This window comes from Bidens hawaiensis, unplaced genomic scaffold, assembly GCF_021521415.1.
Source record: "Bidens hawaiensis isolate Kalapana, Puna unplaced genomic scaffold, B.hawaiensis_p1.1 tig00006397_1, whole genome shotgun sequence".
In the NCBI taxonomy this organism is placed as follows: domain Eukaryota; kingdom Viridiplantae; phylum Streptophyta; class Magnoliopsida; order Asterales; family Asteraceae; genus Bidens; species Bidens hawaiensis.
Genome location: NW_027491434.1, coordinates 1,042,880 through 1,065,571, shown reverse-complemented (window position 1 = coordinate 1,065,571; position 22,692 = coordinate 1,042,880). Strand labels below are relative to the sequence as shown.

The 22,692-nt window shown below is 34.2% G+C and overlaps 3 protein-coding genes across 3 annotated transcripts; 1 reads left to right on the top strand and 2 right to left on the bottom strand.

Annotated features, from left to right (window-relative positions):
- Positions 1–2,780: 2,780 nt before the first annotated feature.
- On the top strand, positions 2,781–4,103 carry LOC143632556 (nuclear transcription factor Y subunit A-5-like). Its single transcript, XM_077101044.1, has 4 exons — positions 2,781–2,895; positions 3,078–3,238; positions 3,323–3,490; positions 3,780–4,103. The coding sequence occupies exons 1-4, from the start codon at positions 2,781–2,783 to the stop codon at positions 4,005–4,007; spliced, it is 672 nt and encodes a 223-aa protein (XP_076957159.1). The 3' UTR covers positions 4,008–4,103.
- Positions 4,104–4,407: 304 nt separating this feature from the next.
- LOC143632568 (protein PLASTID MOVEMENT IMPAIRED 1-RELATED 1-like) lies at positions 4,408–7,705 on the bottom strand. Its single transcript, XM_077101054.1, has 2 exons — positions 5,718–7,705; positions 4,408–5,547 (listed from the first exon to the last, which is right to left on the bottom strand). The coding sequence occupies exons 1-2, from the start codon at positions 7,703–7,705 to the stop codon at positions 4,428–4,430; spliced, it is 3,108 nt and encodes a 1,035-aa protein (XP_076957169.1). The 3' UTR covers positions 4,408–4,427.
- Positions 7,706–10,444: 2,739 nt separating this feature from the next.
- Positions 10,445–21,388, bottom strand: LOC143632567 (myosin-17-like). The gene is made up of 38 exons (XM_077101053.1): positions 21,325–21,388; positions 20,048–20,176; positions 18,286–18,429; positions 18,059–18,204; positions 17,833–17,989; positions 17,686–17,744; positions 17,429–17,588; positions 17,157–17,306; positions 16,944–17,080; positions 16,718–16,864; positions 16,545–16,646; positions 16,404–16,461; positions 16,224–16,325; positions 16,098–16,135; positions 15,882–16,008; positions 15,633–15,803; positions 15,404–15,535; positions 15,198–15,307; positions 15,046–15,106; positions 14,805–14,982; positions 14,349–14,554; positions 14,150–14,269; positions 13,965–14,063; positions 13,678–13,899; positions 13,427–13,566; positions 13,167–13,278; positions 13,025–13,066; positions 12,858–12,929; positions 12,598–12,768; positions 12,346–12,501; positions 12,047–12,256; positions 11,762–11,899; positions 11,597–11,667; positions 11,335–11,434; positions 11,143–11,256; positions 10,971–11,051; positions 10,771–10,853; positions 10,445–10,669 (listed from the first exon to the last, which is right to left on the bottom strand). The coding sequence occupies exons 1-38, from the start codon at positions 21,325–21,327 to the stop codon at positions 10,546–10,548; spliced, it is 4,572 nt and encodes a 1,523-aa protein (XP_076957168.1). The 5' UTR covers positions 21,328–21,388; the 3' UTR covers positions 10,445–10,545.
- Positions 21,389–22,692: the final 1,304 nt, after the last annotated feature.

The window sequence follows — 22,692 nt, the reverse complement described above, 5'->3', positions numbered from 1 at the left end:
CAAATGATTTAAAAATCGATTTTGACTACAATTAATTATTTATAACTAATTTTTGCTACCTTTTTTAGTATGACTATTACTTTAGCAATTCAATTATTTGTATATTTATACAATTTCTCATTCACACCATTTATACATATTTTTCCTATATTTTGTGATTTTGCAGAAAACAATGTAAATAATTCTTATGATGGCTACATATATATATGGCATTTGAAATTTTTTCCACTTGTGTGTAACACGGGCCACTATCCTAGCTTGGAGCATTATAATAATGGACCGAATAATGAATACTATTTAAGGATTTTCTATTTATGTTTAAATTACTCACGGTTTTTTCAAAATGCAAACTTTAATAAAAAGTTTAATTACTCAATACTTCAACATTAATAAATTTGTGCATTATAATCATTTTTATTACTTTTTCTTTAGTAGTGATGAGATAAATAATCTGCCTTTAAATAAAATAATATATAACCATAGCAAAAAAAATGTGTTGGCATATAAATTATTAATTAAGTTATAAAGAGAAGAGAGCAATGAATCGAATATGAGTAGGAAATACGTTTCTTAATTCTCCTTTTTTGGAAAACAAATTATATTCATGTTCCTCCAAAAATGGAAACATTACATGATGTCAAACACACACTTATAATTACATAAATATGTTCCTTCAAAAATACACACCATTGTAAGTCAAGGCGCACCATAAAAAGTGAGGTGGTAACTTAAAATTCTTGTCATTACAAGGTTGATGTTTCTTATCAAAGCAGTAGGTTTAAAAAGAAAAAAGTGATATTTAGGTGTCTGACAGGGAATCAAATGAATTTTAGGTGTCTAGCCATCTCAAATGGCTGGATCACGTTTATCTCTTCTAGTGGCGTTCCATGTAAGCGATGATGTTGTGACTGGACCAGCCATATGAGATGGTTGGATCCTAGTAGCGTTCCATGTAAGCGATGACGTGTGTATTTGTTGTGACTGGATCAGCCATCTGAGATTTTATAAACCACTTTTTTCTTTTTAAACCTACTACTTTGTAAAGAAACCTTACAAGGTTAGAGATTTTAAATGAGAAAATTGTATTAAAAGAAAATAAAAAAAAATTATATTAATCTTCGGACTTTGGTATTTATAAACTAGCTATGTACATTGTTGAAAAAAAAAAAGAAAGAAAAGAAAAACATTGGGTTTTTGGAGTTTATTTTGCTTTATCCAACCACACAAATGAATTCTTTCTTTTTTAAAAAGTAAAAGGTAACTTTCAAGGATGTTGAAACATGAACCACCATGGTTAACTATAAAGTTGTAGTAGATAACACATTAAAAATTATATTTCCTCACATTTTTTTTCTTAATTAAAAAACAAAAACATTTTACCACTCACGGTCTGGTTAGACTAACTTTGACAAGAAATTATGGGTCAAACTATTAATTATTATGCTCCTATAAACTAAACCAAATCGGCATACTATCGTAACTGTTAGATTCATATAAATATAAATGAAAGTTTTATTTTTATTTTATGTAAATATATAAATTTGAAATACTTTTATTTACCAATTTACCAATATGTTAGACGGTTCGGTTTATGCGTGTATTCCAAACCTAAACCTCAAAACCCGTTTTTTCAAAGCGTAAACTAAAATTTATTACTTATAAGTTATAACTCAAGAATTTAACTATAGTTAAGCATGCATTTTTTAAAAAAATAATAAAAAAAAAGATTTGTAAACAATGATGTTGTTGTATTCTACACGACTGCTTGTCATTATTATTACACAAAAGAGTTATGGTGGGACCACCCACAAAAAGGAGAATAGAAGCAAATTACAAAATGAAGAGGGTGAAGTGTAGGTGTTCTTTACTTTTTTAATCCGCGATTTTTGTTCGCACTCGTTAGTTTGGAGAGCCATGTGGTTCTATTTTAGCCAGACAATGTTGTTTTTGCTGACTTAAGAGTTTGGTTTGAGTGTTACCCGGGAAACCATACCGGCAGCTGCAAATTGACAGTTATTGTGCCGCAACTCTCTGGCGTAATACACACGGTGGAATGAAACCCGAGTGGGCTTAGGATCCGAACTGACAACCTTGCAAGGCATAGCTCAAATCTTTCATTTGGGAGAAAAATGACAAAACTGCCCTCACGTAAGGGACACGCTGATGGGTTTAACGACCAGACTAAACAAGGTTAGCGTGGCAGATTTGATTGCAAGTGAAATGAAACCACTGAGACAAAAATCGTAGATTTTAAACCATTGGACTAAAGCGGTAGATTTAAACGAACCACAAAAGACTCTTATTGTTATTATTATTATTATTAAAAAGTAGCCAAAATGTGTTTTGGTGAAAATAATAATATGATTGAGAGTGAGTTTCAAGGGGGAGACATACCCAATTTAACCCAACACCAATCCTTATGTTTCTTGCTTACTTCCTTATTCTTCGACACAACAAAGGTTCGGTTCTGTTCTGTTCTGTTCTGTTCTGTTCTTTTACTTTATTTGTTTTAATTATTATTTTCTTTTGGGGTGATTGATCTAACTTGATTTGAGCTGAATCTTGATATGTATTGGGGTCATGTTCATGGGTAGATTCATTGGACCAAACTTGACTCTAGATAAAGATTCCATGAATACATTTGTTGTTGAAATGTTTGGTTTTGAACTTTTGGTGCATGTTTATGTTTCATTGCTTTATAATAATAATATTGATTGATTTCTATAGTAATAATTTAGGAATAATAAAGATATTATTTTTCTCAAAATTTTAGCTTGAAGATGGTTCATGTACCTTATGTCTCCGAGGATGCAACCGAGTTGACTCGACAAATTTACAACGATTATAATGATATTGCTTCACAGGCAGTTGACTCACAAAATCAGTGCATCTCAGGTAGTTGACTTTTCATCAAGATTTGACTTTTTGAACTAGTCATATAAATTAGCTGTTTTTAAAGTTTTATTAACATTAGCATTTACAAGACTTGGTGATATTAGACAACTTGTGAATATGTGATTAAATAAAAAGTTTAAATTGAAATGTGAATATAATAATGTATTAATGATATTTTGAAGATGAAAGCTACAAGCTCGAAGAGGCGGTTCAAACGAAGCCGATCTTATTCATGGGAAATCCAAGTATTGGCATCGGTAATCATCAAGTCGAAAAGAACAGCCCGACGGTTGCTGATCATTACTTAAATGGCCTTTATGCTGCATATGGATCACTCCCTTTGGTAAGTTCCTCTATGCTTTGCTGCGCTTAATCAGATACTGCCACGTGTCAATCCCGCTTATATGATGAAATTGTTATTAATCAGATACAACCTCATTTGGTACAAATAGCTCCTGCGAGAGTTCCCCTACCGCTTGATCTATCAGAAAACGGTCCTATTTACGTGAATGCAAAACAGTATCATGGTATTCTCAGAAGACGACAAATCCGTGCTAAGCTTGAAGCTCAAAACAAGCTGGTGAAAAACCGAAAGGTAGGTACTAGAATTTAAACAAACGTACCCAGTATAATCTCACACAATACTTACTCATATTATGTCTCTAGAGACATAATATGGGTGGGCCGGACTCAATACATATAGATGTTTTTCGTAAAAATTACACTTACTGAACGAAAAGGCTGATTGGCCCGCGGCCCGCGATGGCCCACACTAAGATCCGCCAATGCCACTCATAGCAGAGCTATTGATAGCGTCCAGAGCCCATTTTTTTTTTAACTTTTTTTTTCTTTTTGTGTAAAATATAGTATGTGTGAATTTGCAGCCTTACCTTCATGAATCTCGACATAAGCATGCTTTGAACCGAGTTAGAGGGTCTGGCGGGCGATTTCTTCCAACCAAAGAAACTCAGCAATCAAAAGCTAACTGTCGCTTCTTGAGCTCACATTGTTGTTCAGATTCTCATTCATCTGGAAATGAGCATATGATGATGATGAATCATGGATTCCCGTGTGGAATAAGAGGGTTCGGGGATCATAATCGTGGCTGGTGAGAAATGTGTTCTTAATCGGCGGGCAACTCATCCTTGGCTTTGTTACTGGTTAAGTTTCGGTGTTCGTTTCATGTTCATCGAGCTTACATTTACCGTTTGTGTATACTATATAATGTATGCTGCTTTACTTTGACTTGCATAATGTATGTTAAATAAATTGTTTCATACATATTTTATTAAATAATAACTATTAATAAATGATCATTAAATATACTTCACAAACATAAGAATATCTTTAAAATATATAAATTAGTTGCTTGGAGAAAAATTAAAAAAACAAAAAACAAAAAAGAAACTATTACATCACACACATTAACAATTGCCTTAAAATCCTTTTGAACATCATATTAATATCTGCACTTTAACTCAAAAGGTTCATTCATGGTATTCCATCTTCAATCTTCATTCTTCATCATCACTTTATATGAAACCCGCCCCGCTTAATAACTTAACCGTTTCGTTCGGAATAATAACATTCGGGTTCCTTACAGGTGGATCCGCTTTCCCCTTATTACCCTTTGATGAAATACTCCACAAACTACCAGAAGTCTTATCACCACCAGCTTTTGACTTCATAAGTGGATGTTTTACATTCTTCTTTCCCATTCCGTTTGCAACCAACCACCGTGACCCCGCCTGCTGTTGTTTACTGTTCGAACCCCAAAACCCCTTCTTGTTTGACCCTGGTTCAGGTTCGGTTTTCACACCTGCAACATGAACCTCTGTGATCTTGAACTGAGGGACCAAAACACTTTCTTCAACTTCTTTTTCTTCAATGACAGTTTCTTTCTTTTCGTCCGGTTTTTCTTCATGCGCCTCTTCTTTTTCTTCGGGTTCATTCCATGATGAATAAACCGAGCTGTAAACTTTTGGTTTTGGTGGGACGAAAACCCGTTCGACTTGCACAAGAGCAAGCATTGGAGTACCAACGGGCTCGAAGTTTCTTAACGGGTCACACAGCTGAACCATTAACGCCACAGTGAAGTTATTCCCTAAAAGCCCACCTTTTCTTGACCCCTTTTTACCGATTCTTGCACGCATTAAATCACTCGCGTGATGAGCAGCAAGAATTTTCGAAGTTCTTTCACTGATTTCATCTCCATCGTCGATTTCACCAGAATCCAATCTCATCCATTCATCAAGAGTAACAGATAAGCCCATTATTCCATCAACATCATCATCCTTACCACCACCACCACCATCACTGCTGCTCTTAACATTCAACAACTGCAGTCCTCCGGTTCCTTCTAAACCCAAAGACCCATCAAAATTTACTCTTTTACCCTCGAGCGCCGAGATTTCACCAATGGATTGCAGGCTTATATTTGAAGGTGCTTCCTTGTCAGACATGCCAGACTGTATTCTTAACCCCTCGATTGATAAAGCTTCAATCTTGTTCATTGCCAATGGAGCAAGATCCTCCAATGATACATACTCTTGGTCCACCTCACCCAAATCATATTTTTTTGACCCGCGACCTGTTTTTCGTTCATTCGAGTAATCCACTCCAAGAATCGGTTCCTGCTGTATCGAATCTTGCCTGCACAACAAAAATTTAATGAATAGCATTCGCTAGACGGCTAAATACATTTTTTTTGTTGGCTTTACCTAAAATACATTTTTTCTTCAAATTTTAATATTTTTTTTTTGTAAATTAAGAATAAAAAAAAAACATAGTTTTATATGAAATTTAAGAAATTTGTGGAATACCTGTATGGGGCCTCCAAAGACGGTGTGGATTCCCAAGCTATTTGCTGAATAGTTTTTCCAGATATATCTTCCAAAGGCATGAGTTTATTTGCTTGCATTGAAAGCTTTTCAATACCAACCAAAGCCAAACACTGTAACACATCCATTATTCCCGAACCCATTTCTGCAGGTACAACAACTGGACTAGACACCTGCATAATCAAGTTCCCGCCACTTTTAGCATTGTTAAAAATCTCAGGGTTCATGGACCGTAAGAACCCTCCATTACTGGTCTGAACAAACGGGCCTAACCCTTCGCCAAGTGGAGGAAGGTCAAACGGTCCTTCAGGCGATGGGCCAACCGGGCCACCCGACCCACTTGATGGCGAACCCTGAAACACGTTCTCATTTAGACCCCAATCACTCATCAGAGATTTTGCCTCCATTTCTTCCAAGATTGATGCTTTTGATATGTTACGTGGTGGTTCTTCAAGCGTGTGAGCTAACATATCAGCATCATCATCGTCAAGATTGAAGTTAAATAATGAAGAACCGTTAGCCATGGAATCCTTCTCGAATTGTCTTAGTAATCGTTCACGTGGCGAGCTTGACTCGCTTTCAGAAGTCAAACTAAAGGGACTGTGTTCCATCCCAAGCATGTTTAAAAAATCATCAGCGACAACCTCGGTAGCATAATCTAATTTGATTGATTTTCCTTTCTCTTTATAACCGGTTTTAACCTCAAACCTTTCGGTTTCTTTTGAACTTTCACTTTCTTCTTGAGAATCGGATTCTTCTTTCAAGTTGATCACATTATTCAAGGCGAACTCCAACTCTTGCAAGAGTAACTCTTTGTCGTCAAATTCTTGTTCTTTGGTATTGCTTTCAGTTACAACAGATTCTTCTGTTTGACTTTCAGATTCTTTGACCACAAAAGATTCAAAATCCGAACCATCAAAACCTTTTAAAACACTTTCTTTATCTTGTGCTTCATTTTCTTTTGTGGGAACTTCAATTCCCTTCTCCATGACAGAAAACTCACTGATAACATTATCATAATCCTGATTTGAGGCTTCGGGAGGTGTAGTTTGAACATCTCGTTTAGTTACATAGTCAACGGAAATAATTGACTTTTCTTCATCGAGTTTCTTATACAACATACTAACCGATTCAGAAAGTTCTGACTTCGACACTGGCAAAACCTCATGAAGGTCCTTTACATCATCCACAGAATGAGAATTAACAGGAAGACTTTCACCTCGTTTTAGTTGACTTTGACCGGACGAACTGACCGAAGATCTGGCCATCTCGGCACCATTGCCAACTACTGAATATCCAAAACTGACATTCATAGTTGCACCTTTTGCCTTTCCCGACAACCTATAAGTAGTAGTCCATTTTCCTGAGCTTTTTTCATCCTCTAGCTCCTCCAACGTAAGAGGGAGTAATCTAGTGAGGTCAACCCTGTGTTTTCCCAAGTCAACCTCAGGGTCACCAGACAGAGATGCATACAACAAAAAGTGTTTGGCCTCATACTTAGCCGAGTGATGGGGCCCACTTCTACTACCATAAACCAAGCAAGTGTTGGTCAAAAGCTCCTCAAATTCAGCCACACCTTGCAGAACCGGCACCGGTCGAGTGGTCAGCTCACCGTCCCGTCTTTTCCACTTGACACAGAGTGTAAGATTATCAAAACTTGGAGGTAATCCTTCGATTGAATGAACTTGAAGGGAAAAACAACAGTTGAATCTTTTGTTTCGAACATGTGTAAAAGATTTTAAAGTGTTCCAACTCCAAATTGACTTTTTATCCTTTAGAAACCGATCTTCGTTACTGTTGACTTTGGATTTTGACTTTGTATCAGGAAATTGTGGTTTTATGACTGCTTTTGATCGACTACTAGCAGTAGAATTCACGATTCTTGGGTGCGTTTTATCTTCATTCAAAGCTTTAGTCAAGACATCTATATCATTTAAAAACACTCCCTTTCCCCCTGTCTTCTTAGACATCCTCTTCACAGTCTAAACAATTTAAGAAATGTCAAAACTCGGCAAGTATAACACTAGGGCTGTCAATTTTGACACAGACCTATTAACACGACAGGAAATGCAAGTTTAGAATGAGTGTACAATTTCTGACACAAACCTATTAACAGACTTGATTAGAACACAAAAATGACATGGAGTTGAACAAGTTTGGGTTTGGACTTAACAGGTTTAAGACCTGTGTCTAAACAGGTTAAATACTTGTTTAATGGCCTGCTTAAATTTTATTTATTTTTAAACATAATATATATGCCCTACTTAGTGAATGTTATGATTTAACTTTAAACTTTTATGGATTTTTGTTTCAAATATGTTAATAATTATATGTATAAATATATGAAGTTTTAACAACTTGTGTCTCACGACATACGTGACATTCATCTGTGTCCTTAAAACAGGTCGCTAAACAATTTATGGAATGTGAAAATTAGACAAGCCCTAACACTAGGGCTACCAATTTCTTACACGGACCTATTAACAAATGTTTAAGACCTGTTCAGATCTTATATATAATTTAAAAAACAAAATATAAGCCCTACCAAACAGGTGTAACTTGTTGTTGTTGTTGTTTCTAAACAGGTTCGTTTTCGTGTTTGAAAAAACTGAGTTGATTAATTAGTTATCGTGCCGTGTTGATGTCTAGTACTCGTATAGTGTTGGACCTTTTACGCCAACCCTACCCTACCCTAACCGGAGACGAAAACATTCATTGTAGATTCAAATAATAATAAGTAAGGAGAAGATAAAATGAAGTAAGTTAGTTACCTCGTCAAAGCCAAGAACATAAAACCAACAACCCTAGCAATCAGATGCCTGTAATCAATTGTTTCTGAAACCCAAACCCCTATCTATCTTGTCTAGAGTTGACCAGCCCAGCCCAGCCCAGCCTTTATTATTATTATTATTATTATTCAAACACAAAATGTATTATTTTTATATTATTTAATTATTCACGTGGCACGTAAAAAGTTAGATAGGATAACATATTTCATTATCTTCTTTTTCAAAAGATAAAAATAGTCACACAAGATAGTGATATACTAATTTGTATTTCAGAAATATTCACACTTTCATTCTTTTCGCATGTGAATAATAATTGCTGGGAATTAGCAAATAGTATATCAACCCTAATTTCTAATCTATAGATATATTTCTTCAAGTATGAATTACAATGTGTATTGAATCACACGTTTGCTCAATATTGGGTCTTATTTTTAAAGGTTGCAAATCACTATACAAATACATAAACTGTTGGAAGTAATTTCAGACTCCAAGTCACAAGCCGGTGAACTTGAGGGACCAATGTTGACAAATCGGTCATAGTTGGTTATATCTCCTTGGAAAAAAACCAATCTGCTTTTTGTTTATTCTCATAAAAGTCCCTCAACTTCTTTTTGTATATTAAAGTCCTCCTTCAACTTGATATTTTTTAACATAATTGTGAAATAACCTGTTATAGCCTGTTGTAATGTGACTTCTTTATTATATATATAATAATAATAATAATAATAATAATAATAATATTTCTCTTGTCTAGAGTATCGTCAGTTAGGGTTTCCAAATACACCATCGCTCCCCCATCATCAAAATTACAAACAGAACGCGCATCTGAAGAAATAGGGGTGTAATGGAATGGCCAGCGTCTGATGATGTGTGAATATAACAGCATTGAGATTAGAGTTCCACTGCTGGTACCTATCGAAACGGCCGGAAGAAGTCGCCGTCGTACCCTTTTCTTTTTTTGTCGTTTCCGGTTAAAATAGTTACAGAAGAAATATACTTTGGGTTTTCAATTATGCTCTTTTTCTTCTTTTATTATTATGAAAAACAAGAGGTTTCATCAGGTTTCAAGTAAATTTTTAGAAAAAATTTACAATTATGTTAAAAAATATCATGCAGAGGGACTTTAATATACAAAAAAAACTTGAGGGATTTTTATGAAAATAAATAGAAAGTAGGTTCGTTTTTTATGGCATTTGCCCTATTTTCTAATTATAATATGTTTCCTAATTGTATTATAATTAAAATAGGTAATGTCTTGGCTAGCAAGTTAGGTTAGTCTATATAAAACAAGATAGGTTAGACATTATAGAATATGGGGGTGTGAGATGCAACCAAGTTAGGGTTCATCCAGAAACACACACGAGATGTAACCGAGTTAGGATTCATCTGGATTCAACCAAGTTAGGGTTCATCAAGAGTCAAACCAAGTTAGGGTTTGAGAGTTGTAATCAGTTTTTTGAGTTAGATTTTCTGATTAATATACATGAGAGCTAGTCGTTTAATTCGTGTTTGATTATCGATCTGAGACTTGATAAACTGCTTCTCTAAAACATTAAAAAATCAGCCTCACACATGTTGAATATTACATGAAAATAAAGTGCTTAATAGTAATAAAAAATAAAAAAAAAAGTGGCATTGTAAATTTAACACAAAAGTAGGCATTTAGGGGAAGGTGTCATATACAGTATACAAAATGCAGCTATACAGTTTTCTTGACACGACCACAAATTGTAACCTTACAATTTGCAACTAATAATATAACCCCTAAATCCACCCTCCCTAATATTACTTGTCATAATTCTTTTCAATAACATCACACTTTTGGGTTTTGGCAATATTATCATTTGCCAATTGACAGACAGACATCTAATGAATAAAATCACCCCTTTTTAAACCAACCCGAAGGCTCAAAAAGGGCACAAAATAAATTGCACACCGAAGTAAATAAAGCAAAAAAAAAAATTGTATTCACAGGTATGCATGCAGACGTAATGGCATCAAAAGGAACTTCTTTTCTTCCATCATTCTGTCCGTTGATGTAAAAACACGAAACCTGAGTTTTCACGGATCAACGGTGGAGGTTCGATATCACCTATTTCCACTTTTGGCATTGATTTGGAGATATCGTCCACAGAGAACGGTATGCTGCATTAACAATTCAAATATTAGTGATTTTAAATAACAAACTTTGATGTGTATATTGATACTGCGACAAAAAAAAAAAAAAAACTTATCTCAAAATATACCTGGAGTCGTCATCCAACAAAAACGAACTACTAACAGCATTATTCGAGTCCTCTGTCATCATAACTCTCATACTTGAAATAACCTAATTACAAAAACAAACCTTAGAGAAGGATGCTGGAATAATAATAATAATAATTAGCTTAACGACGAAGAAAATAAAAGACCAATAATACAAAGATTCTCAAGTTAAGCAACTTACTTCTGAAGAAACACTGTGTGTACCGTATTTGTCATCCCAATACATTGTGCTAATTCTGTATAACTGTTGTATGCTAAGCACCTGCACATACCAAACACAAGGTCTTAAAACATAAAAGAAAAAAAAGAGTTCATTATTTACCTGAAATATAGAAATGTAAATATTTACTTACGGGACAAAGCTCATTGGTTATTTCATTCAAAGTCTTCTTGGGCTTTTGATGAATAACTAAAAATCCAACAGCTTGTCGAATATGCTTCAATTCGTCCCAAGCAGTGCCCGCGTACTGAAAATCAAAATATATTTTAGTAAACATATAATAACTCAATATGATATTAAATTTCCACTTGGGATAATTGCTTACTTCCTCAGTTGCATAGCAACACCATTGTTCAAGCTCAGCCAACCCTGATTTTACATATTCACCGTTACTGAACGAGCAGCACTCACGTCTCAACAGAAGACTTCATCAAAACATTAAAAAAAACGTTAGCAGGGATAATTGAGGTTGATTACTAAATATAATTAAAAAAAAAAAAAAAACTCTGCGTCTGTATGTTGGTTTCTATTTTACACAGTGATTTAAAGTTGAGTGCTAAAATCAGAAAAATGTTCACTTAATTTACCTGTTAAATAACTGAACATTGATAAAGGAGAATATCTGTGTGAATACTTTGCGTACCAAAAATGGAGGCACCTGTAAAATCAGTATATACAAGATATAAATATGTTTCCAAGATAAGCAAGTGTAAGGATACGATTGTTTTTAATTTTTAGGGTTTAAAGCTTACATAATTTGCTTTCATCGTCTTCAAGTAATTATCAAGGCTTTTAACAATACTCTGCCAATGAGCAATCAATGCTTGTTGAGCAACAGCATTAGCTTGAGAACGGCCTTTAACTAAACTTGCACGAGATGTCCTCGGAGCCTGCATTAAGTAGACTTGCATATATTAGGCCCAAAACATAACTGATAGTCTGATACTATTATTATTATTGTTATTATTGTTATTATTATCTAATAATATTTTTGGGATGGACATTAAATACAAATATCATAAAGATGAAGAATATACCTGAATGCATAATCCAAGCAATGGGGATATTTCCTTCTTCAAATTGTCACGTATCATTCCGTATATCTTCTCAAGAAACGCAGTAAGTTGCTGTTTAAACAACAAAGCTGGATATTTAGCCTCCACCTGGCGTAAGTCATCAAGTTTACCAAGAACTCGACCATTAAGAAATGAAAGCCCGCCCGCACTTTGAGGAGACGCCCGTAACCCCTGAAATTTACAAGAGTTTTAAACTTTGTTATAAAAGAAATATTATTAACCATATTAAAAAAAATTACTATTTATTTTAGTCGTCATACTTGGGACATCCTTCCAAAAAGAGAAGCTGACGATGACCGTCGCCTTTGCGGTGTCATATGAGCGGCCCCACTTGCTTTAAGTGTGTGTTGAAGTAATGTCAGTAATGTGGATGTGTTACATAACCAGTAGCCTAACACATCATTACTATCTTGGACCTTCATCACACAAAAATCAAAATCAGTTTTTTCTATATGGTCAGTGGTATAACTATGAAACCAAATCAAAATTTGGTAAAAGTATAAAATATTAACCTCAATAGCTGAAGCAATGGTTTGGATTATACGATCAAAAACGGTAGTCCTTTCAACTTCAAATGACCTCCAATGAAGAAGACTTTTGTATATCAAAACGGCTGCCACCGGTTTTCCACTTGAAAACCCTAGATCTTGAGTGATGCACTTGATAAGTACATCCTGGTTTTCCTGAAGACAAAAATTAAGTAATCAAGTCATTAGAAAATATATATTAAAAAAGTATACATGTTGCATAATTCATGATCATAGTCACTTACTTGTTGCTTTTCATTAAGGGACTTTTGCGGTTTCTCCTCAGACTCGGGCTCTCTTGAAACATGATTCGTCTCCTGAAAAACATATGACAAAACATAAAAGAATGTACAAATTTTTACATTTTAATATTTTAAAGCAGATTAAATACCCTTATGGGTGTAGCCACCACCCTTGTTTCTCCATTTTGAATGTTCCCATTTTCTGGAGTTCTCTGTAGATTCATCAAAAAAAAAATAACAATAATAATAATAATGCCCATACATCGAGCAAATTGAAGTGAACTTGAAATTTAAATTTGTTACGTGTGTTACCTGAATAATCACTGTTCTTGACCTCGCAGATTTTCCAGTAGGTGACATGGTCAATGCTTGCTGGCGAAGTACTTGATTTTCAGATTCAATATTCGAAAGCTTTTCTTCAAGCCTATAAAAATAAAAATATTTTCTCATTACCAACAATCAAGTGTATCAATGGAACAAAATTCAAGCGCACGTTAAAAAATCAAACCTTTTTCTTTTACATGAAAAGTGTAAACTTAAAATCCACTATAAATACTATTATGATTACAAACCTTTGGTTAGACTCTTGAAGCTGATACGCTCGTTTCTCCGCATCTTCAAACTTTTTCATCAAATCATCATTCCTAGAATTAGCTTCTATCAAAGACTTTCTAGCCTCTTCAATCTCCTGTTTTTGATTTAGCATCAAGGCCTGCACAAATTTACAGATCAAGTTAGGCACCACCACTGAATTGATTATTATCATTATTTTATTCACGTTTTACTATAATCTAAAAAATCATGATTTATTCTATGCATCTACCTTCAAACTTTCCACCTCAGCAGTCAAGGTGTCAATCTTTTTAGTGTCTTGAATTATGACAGGTGTCTCCTTCACAACTGGAGGAGCTTCTTCAATGGCTTTCCGTGCCGCCTCGCGCTCTTTAATTACTTTAGCATTTGCCTCGTCTATTTGGATTTGCATCAAACATAAAGCCTCCTGCAACTTCGCAGTTTCTTGTGCTTTTGTCTCTTCTAATTCAGTCTGTTTGTTAATTAGAAAAATATTAATTTATGAAAGCAAGGGCAAAAGTAAAATTATTAAATTACCCTTAGACGTTTCTCCAGCTGCAAACGCCATGTAAGTTCTTCGACACGCTTTTCAAGTTTGTCCTTGGCCTCTTTAAGAGCTCCCGTTTCCCTTGCAGCCTGAAAAGCATATCAATTAGTCAACAACTGTAAATATATATATATATATATATATAGAGAGAGAGAGAGCAAAATTGCATAAATACCAATTTGAGTTCCCGAAGCTCTTTCCTAGCAACTCTTCGCCTCCAACCACACTGAGTATACAAAGCAGCCTTTTTAAGACTCTTGTAGTAAGAATGTGCTTTGTAGCAGCGATAGTGAGCCTGCAAATTTCATCATAAATAAGCTTCAAACCCATAAATCCATAGGAAATAATTTTTAAAATCATGCTGATAATGAAACCTGTATATATATTGCAGCCTTGGTTTGCTTGCGGTATCTAAATTCATCTCTAGCAGTCATTGCTCTTAAACCTGTTTGTAGTGTAACTGCAGATGCCCTAAGTGTTTGATATGAGTTTTTAGCAACAAAACACCTGAAATCCTTTTGAATATTTACTGCTGCTGCTTCTCTTCTCAATTGTTCAAATTGTTTACGAGCTGACAGAGCTGATGAGATAAAAGAAATAATCAATCAAACTCTGATAAAAGGATATATATGATAATGATGAAATCTAGGAATATGTATATGTATAAAATATGTGTGTGTGCATGAAATTTTGATGTTTTAAAATATATATACATCGAAGATAGAGATGTGTGTACAAATATATATATATACACACACACACACATACATGCATACATACATATATATGCATGTGTGTGTCATACACATTTTGTTGTGAATAAGAGATACCTCTCCAGCAAGCCTGCAACTGAATAGCAGCTTTGCGTATTGATATATATTCCTTGCGTGCAATATAAGTACGCATTTGCCTTTGAATGATTCTAGCTGCATTTCCAAGAACCTCAGCCCTCCTGGCATCCAGCTCAGCCATTTGCCCAGCACGTAAAAACACCTTTGTTTTTCCAATCTGCAAAGGTAGCTACAATTAGAAAACTTGGTTTTTATAAGTTCACAATTTACAAAATATTACCTGGTAGCCCTTTAACCCCATTTTATCCAACAGCATCTGGCATGCAACCTTCTCATCATAGCTACATGATAAAAAAATGCTTAGAAAAACATTACTGGAAAATGAAATTAAACAAACAAAGAGGGGGGGGGGGGGGTGTTATGAAACCATACTTCTCATCCAGGACATCGGGATAAAGAACACCAAAACGAAGAAGAAACTCGTCAAACGTTCGCCTGGTGGGATAACCAGCGCAACTGATCCTAATCGCCTCAAGCACACCCTACATTAAAAGGTAGAATTTAACATTTTAACTGTTAACTAAAATCATATATAAGTTTACTTGAAGATTAAGCACAAACAATGTTGAAAAACTTACACCACATTGTAACTGTTGGATGATGTTTAAGTTCTCAAAAATAGCAGGCTTGAGAACATTGTTCGGTTTCACACATCTAATGTAGTGAGGTTCCATTGTACTCAAGGTTTCCATTAAAGACTGAAGTTGCAGCTGCAATTGGTAGACGCACATTCATCTTTCATCAGATTTGTTTATACAAGTGTTAACTTTGCAATTTCGCATACAAAGATCAAAACACAAATGATACCTTAAATCGAGAACCAATGGAGGAAAACTTGGATGATTTGGATGACTCTACGGGAAGTGGAGGAAATAAACCAACAACAAAAGGACATTTTGAGACAGTTAATAGATCTTGATGTTCGGCCACCACATAATCCTTGTTTTTGTCTAGAAATTGGTCAGCTAAATAAGTCACCTACAAAGATAAATCTTGCATATTAGGTGGCGTTTAGTTTACTTTGTTATTACTGAAAGTAAAAAATAACCAACATACCTCCCCTGCATAATGAGATATAGTAAAACTAGTTCGCGAAAGCTTAGGTTTGATGAAGCGTTTGTTTTTCGGAAATGTTTGGTACAGCTTCTGAGCAAATGTTTCATGAGTAGACTTTGGAAACATGCTGCATTATTGCAAGAACAAAATAACCTCTGTTTTAATTTCTAACTATATAAAAACAGTAGAAAATTGATATAAAGTGTAGGATCATACCAGGCTTCGTCTAGAAGTGAGATGATTCCTCCAGGTTTCTGCAATAAATTTTCTTAGTTTTCATTTTCATTACAAGTATTTATGTATAAATAACGAGTGTATATGAACAAGGATGATGTACAACACCTTCTCAATAAGATCCAACACATCTTGGTTATCAACAAACTCTATATAACTCCAGTTTATCGCTTCCTTTGTGTACTCTTCTTGTTCCATTTTGAATACATGCTGCAAAAATAATATTTAAAAAAGATCAGCAATATATTTCATATATGTAATTTTCTAGTTTGATCGATAAAACCTAACCTGGTTGAAATGTTGTTGCAGTTTTTCATTTGTGAAGTTAATGCAGAACTGTTCAAAACTATTTCAAACAAAGATATTATCAGCATACCTTCAAAATGTCAAGCCCTAAGTTCAACTGAATCTAATACAAATATACAATACCTGTTATGCTTAAAGCTCTCGAACCCATATATATCAAGAACGCCAATTAGCGATTTTGAGTTCGGATCTTGTCCAATCGAATTGTTTATTTTCTCCACAATCCTACAAGATTCAGATTACAGAGCTAAATATTATATTCTTAGAAAGTAAATAAGAAATTGATCCATTTTTACCAGTCAAACAAACGAGAGTAGATTGTTTTAGCTAAAGCATCCCTACTACCGATAGCAGCTTCAGGATCAAGAGTTCTTGTAATTACTTCTTCCGGTGTCACCATGACACGTTTAATCAACGCATCCTCTAAACTTTTAGCATCACACCTTTTCACAGAGGATGGTAAATTCAAATTGCAAGAAATTATGAGCTAATATATCATTAGAAAATAAAATTTAAACTTACATAAGCAATTCAGCTGTCACATTCAGATGAAACCTAGATTTCTCATCTTTAAGCACCGAAGAGTCAATTTCCTTTCCTTTTGCAAACTCAATATTACCAAGATGAAGAATTGCAGCCACAACCCTAAAAATTGCATCCTGAAAGATTCTTGAAATGTAAGAAACCGAAAACATAATAATAACAAATCAATATTTTCTTAGAAAAAGCATTAACTTGTTCTTCTTCACCGATTCCAACAATGTCCATCGCCCTTCTTGTAGAAAGATACTCGTGAGCATCACTAACACCTTCAAGCTCGAATGATTTTGACTGATTCAAGTAATGGTATGATTGTGGGCTTTCTAATTTAAACTTCTCTCTGTCCTGCAAACAGAATAATAATGATCCAGTAAGCATCAAGTTCTTGAATTTAATGAACTGTGGGGAGCATTTTCGTAATTTCGCCAAACCATAAGGACCATCTAAGTAATTTACTTATAGTATACCTCAGGTGGGGCTGCACAAAGAAGATAAAAACAATGGTAATTTCTTTCAGGATTTGATATCTGGCAAACACGGGATCTCTCGAGCAGATAAGTTCTAATAGCTGCCCCTGATATCCTCCCACTTTTATCAAACTGTATCTCCACAAATTTACCAAAACGACTATTTTGCACAAGCCAAGGTCAACACAGTCAAAGTTAGTTTCATAAAAAAATATTTGAATATTACCGCATTTGGAAGTTGTAGAGCAATCATGCACCTCGAATTGTTGTTCCTGACAGTTTTTGCATTGCCAAATGCTTCTAGTACCGGATTCGACTGCAAAGTAATACATTGATATTTGTTCATAACATTTCAAGAATTAGACTCAAGATGTCAAGGGTAATAAAGTAAACTCAAATCTTACTTCCAAGACTTGCTGTTCAACAGTGCGTCCTTCCACACCAGATCGACCACCTAAATGTGCAAGATATCTCATGAGCATCTTTGTTGTTTCAGTTTTACCAGCACCACTTTCTCCACTCACCAAGATTGAATTACTTTTTCCTTCATTAATCATGGCCCTATTTATTAAATAAAAAAATATATTAGCTCAGGCAGGAAGATAATATATAGATGATATATCAACACACCTATATGCGACATCTGCTACAGCAAAAACATGGGGACTAAGTTCACCAAATCCTGCTCCTTTATATTGCTCCATCATGTGCGTATCATACAAGTGAGGCAATCTTTGAAACGGATTTATAGCAATTAGAATATTTCCAGTATACGTCTACAAAAGGTAAACTAGTATTAGCAATCCAACAATTCTTCTTTTTCAAAATGAATTCTAATTTTAAGTGTGAAATCTCACATATATCTCGTTAAGCTCATATCTGGTTGCCAAATTTTGTAAAACTCCTGGTTCGTGTAAATATGAAAGGCGTGTCATGTCATCTACACCACCAGGGGGAGCTTCAGTATCTTTTGGGAACACTTTTGAGACATTTGTAACAATCTGCAATCAAATTAAGTCAAGCCCAAGTCAATTAAGTCCAAAAGACGTAAAAACCACTATAATTATGATCGATTACATGCGTATACATGGAAATTAAGACATAACAAAAACCAACTTAATTGGTTCAATGGCTTTGATCAAATATCCCAACTCTCTCTTGATCATGTTTGCCCAAGTTCAAGTCTCCAATCCAAGGTAGCAACTTAATATTTTTTGTTGGTTATCCCTTGTGTATTGTATTAGGTTGTATTATTAGTTTTTTTATGTACTTTGATCTTTTTTGGTTTATATATAATGTGATAATCTAACAAAATTATTTTTTAGGTTTGGTTCTCGTACGCGTAAAATGAACCTAATGGATACCAATCGAATTTGTGTCGACTCGCCGCCATAACACCCGGGTTTTTGTTTTAAATATGTTAACTTGACGGAACTATTTTTTGGGTTTAGTTCCAAACCATAAATATAGCCGATACTAAGTAAATTCGCATCGACTCGTCGCAGCAACGATCATGTTTTATTGACCGAATAAACTCTGATTTAAATACGTTTTTTATTGCTATTTTTTTGTATTATGTGCTATATGAGTCACTACTATTATGACTTATGAGTGTTTACTAATTTATTATTTGTGTTTAATGTCTGTACCAATACGAACCTAACTGATAACAATTGAATTCGTGCCCGCCGCCGCAACGCGGCGGGTTAATGTGACATAGTATATCATTTAAATGTATGCGTATATGCCATGTGGTATCTAATTTGGCACTTATTATTTGGTTCCAGATATAAGTATTCAAAAGTACAAAAGTAACTTATAAAGACGTAAATGGATAAATTTTCTAAATATGTTTCACACAAGCATTTGTTGCATATGTGGCGACGGATGATGCAGCAGATCAGTTAAAATAAGGTGGGTTGCTAAAACCGATGCAGTCGATATTGCCGATGTATCTCGTTTATCAGTCCCTTGGTAAAATATCGGTGCAAAATATCACTCATAATTTTGGTCCCGATTCTATACGTGATATTGACCGATATATCACTGATTTTCCCAATATCAGTTTTTTAAGTCTTAGGCCATGTTTGGGATTCCTTATTTGCACCTCTTTTTGACTTATATAAGTTACTTTTGATAAGTCACTCCCTCCTAACTTATCAAAAACTCCTTTTTCCTTCTTTAAAAACCTAAAAAAGTCACATTACCCAAACACCTTTTTAACTTATAAAAGTTAAGTTATAAGAAGGTAAAAATAAGGAATCCCAAACAAGTCTATTTTTAGTGTTTAATGTTAGTGTTTTAAGTCTTAATCAATTCCTACTTGCTACAATTGTTAGTGTTTTGTAAGTTGCAAAAGGTTAATTTGTTAATGGTAGAAGAGTATACTGAATTGCTAGTATTAAATTGCTATATATAAAAATTCTGCATGATATTAAAATTCCGAAATCCCACCGTGATAACCGATATCCGATATTTTTCCGAGTTCATATTGTGTGCCCAACTTAAAGTTGGTTAGTAAAATAAATAAAACTATGTAAATTTCTTTTCTACTTGGTGAAGTTTGCTCTGGCTTTAACATACAATAAACTTTTTAAGTTTTTAACACAAAGAACTCACCGTCTTTCCCTTGGTTGTAAGTACATGAAGCTCTTGCCCATTAATCCGGGTCACTTCCCCATCAATCCATGCTAAAACAGGGTCCTCAACCCATACATGTGACCCCACAATAATATTGACCGGTGCCGCCTGCAAATATTTTATTTCATTTTATTATACACACAAAAAAAAGAACTAAATGACAAGTTCTAGAACAACTAATTTCAACACTTATTGTTAACCATTGTTAAATAAAAATAAAAAATATATAAATAAATAAAATAAAACATATTCATATAACTTAAGGAATTCTTTTGATGTTGAGTCAAATCCGACTGCAAATCTGCAATGACTCTCAAAAGTCTAAATACTAGAATATGATGAAATGCATGAAATATGTAAGGTACACTCCTATGTATCTTAGTTTCCAAAACAAACTTCCTAGCAGATAAAGTTTTATTTGTTCTAGTCGCTTGTCAATTTTTCTGTCATATCGCCCATCAATAATGAAGAAATAATAAGTTTCTAGCGAAATTATTATGCCCAAATAACATAGGCATTACCAAGCAAGCTTATATCAAAATCAAATTAAATGCCTAACTCTCAAAAGTCAAAATAATAGAAGATGATGAAATGCATGAATGTTGAATAATACTCTAGAAAAGAAGCCGAGAATAGTAATAATACAATATATCATTTAGTAAAGGTATGTTCAATTTCACAAGAAAAAGCGCAGACAGTTTAACTTCATCTCATCGGTGACTAGTCGATTATTTATGGGTCACCACTAACGGAGAAATAACAATAAATCGCAGGCCAAATAATAATTATGCCCAAATTAAGCTTCCTAAAGATAGGCATGACCAATTTACTACTTCAACAAACTATGTTCCATGATAAAAAGTAACCTATACAACTAAGGCAGCATAACATCTAGGGTTTATATCAATATCAACATCAAATAATAATAAATATGTTGAATGGTTAAAGTTAAGCTGCATAATAATAATAAGTTTGTAGTATATATATTGAATAATAATAATTTGAATGAGGTAGAATAGAAAACCCTAGATGTCATTCATTCATTCTACTTCAACTTCAATTAGCTAGCTAGCCAGCCTCTCAACCTAACCTCTAAACAGCAAATTAATATTATTATTATTATTATAAGTTAAAGGAATCCAGAACCTAATTAAATTTAACCTAATTCAGTAAACAGCGAAGAAACCAAAGAAGCATGTTGAAACTTGGTTGAACAGATTTGACTTGAAAATCAACAAGCAAAATGAAGTAATTACCATTAATTAATAAGAATAAGGATGCTGAGTAGTAGAAAGAAGCTGAATCGATCTCCTTCTCATCAGCACACACCGGCCGCTGACTCTCAGATCGGAAATAATAACCACTAGAAGATGATGAAAATTAAGAGTGTGAATATATCTGTCTGTGTCTGTGTCTGTGTCTGGTCTTTGAAATGAAATGAAATGAAGGTGAGGTAGGAATGAATGAATGTATAATTTTGTATCTATTTGTGTATATATATATTTATTATTATTATTATTATTATTATTATTATTATTATTATTATTATTGTGTGTGGCTTTGTATATTGTAAACACAACACACAAAGCAAATGCAATATTTATTTTCTCTCTCTCTCTCTCTCTCTCTCTCTCTCTCTGTCTCTGTTACTGTTGAGTTTATTTACCAACTTGTCACTCGTGCTTTTTTTTTCCCTTTTATTTAACCTAGGATAGATATGATGAAATTTTCAAATCACACTACTTCTCCCTATTTTCAAAACTAGTCTTTTGTTTCTCTTAAATATCCTTTTAATGTTTTTTTCCCTTTGTTATTAATCATTATTATTATTATTATATTATTATATATAATGTATTTACAAACTTTGGTGCCGCTAAGTGCCAATTAGGCAACTTGGCGGCATCGTATTGGTCCATGAATTTTTTTTTCTTGTTCCGGTATCATGACAGACATAACGGAAACCGAACTAATTTGCGTAAACTTACTGTATTTTGTTTCAATTTCGGTACCGTAACCAATGTGATGGGAATCAACCGAATTTGCGTAGACTCACCACCTCAACTTCCGGGATCGACAATGCTCGGATCTTCCCAATGCCCGTTACCGACTAACGCCACTTAATTGATCAACCTCAAATTTTATATGTTTTTGTTTTTTTTTGGTTTTTTGTTCCGGTATTATAATAAACTTAACAGAAACCGGCCGAATTTGCGTCGACTTACCGCCTCAACTCTCGGGACCGTCAGCGTTTGGGTTTATCATCGCCCGGGTTTTACCAACCTGCCGGCACAACACACCGGGTATAACACTAGTTATTATTATAATATTAGTAGGCGTCACCACACAATACAATACTCTCTTATTAAAAAAAACTAGTGTTTTACCTGGTGTAACAAGGGAAACTGCTAAAATCCTAACGTTGGTAAAAAAAACCGATCATTACAACAGTGAGTGTGAGTCGAAGCAAATTCTGTCAGTATCAATTACTTTTATTACGATATAGACACCATTGGTAAAACCAAAATGTTAAAGCCCAATAAATAAATTCAGATTGGCATTTAAAAAAAATATATCTAAAACGACAGCTAAGTGATTGGGAAATTATTTTTAATCAACTAAATTTA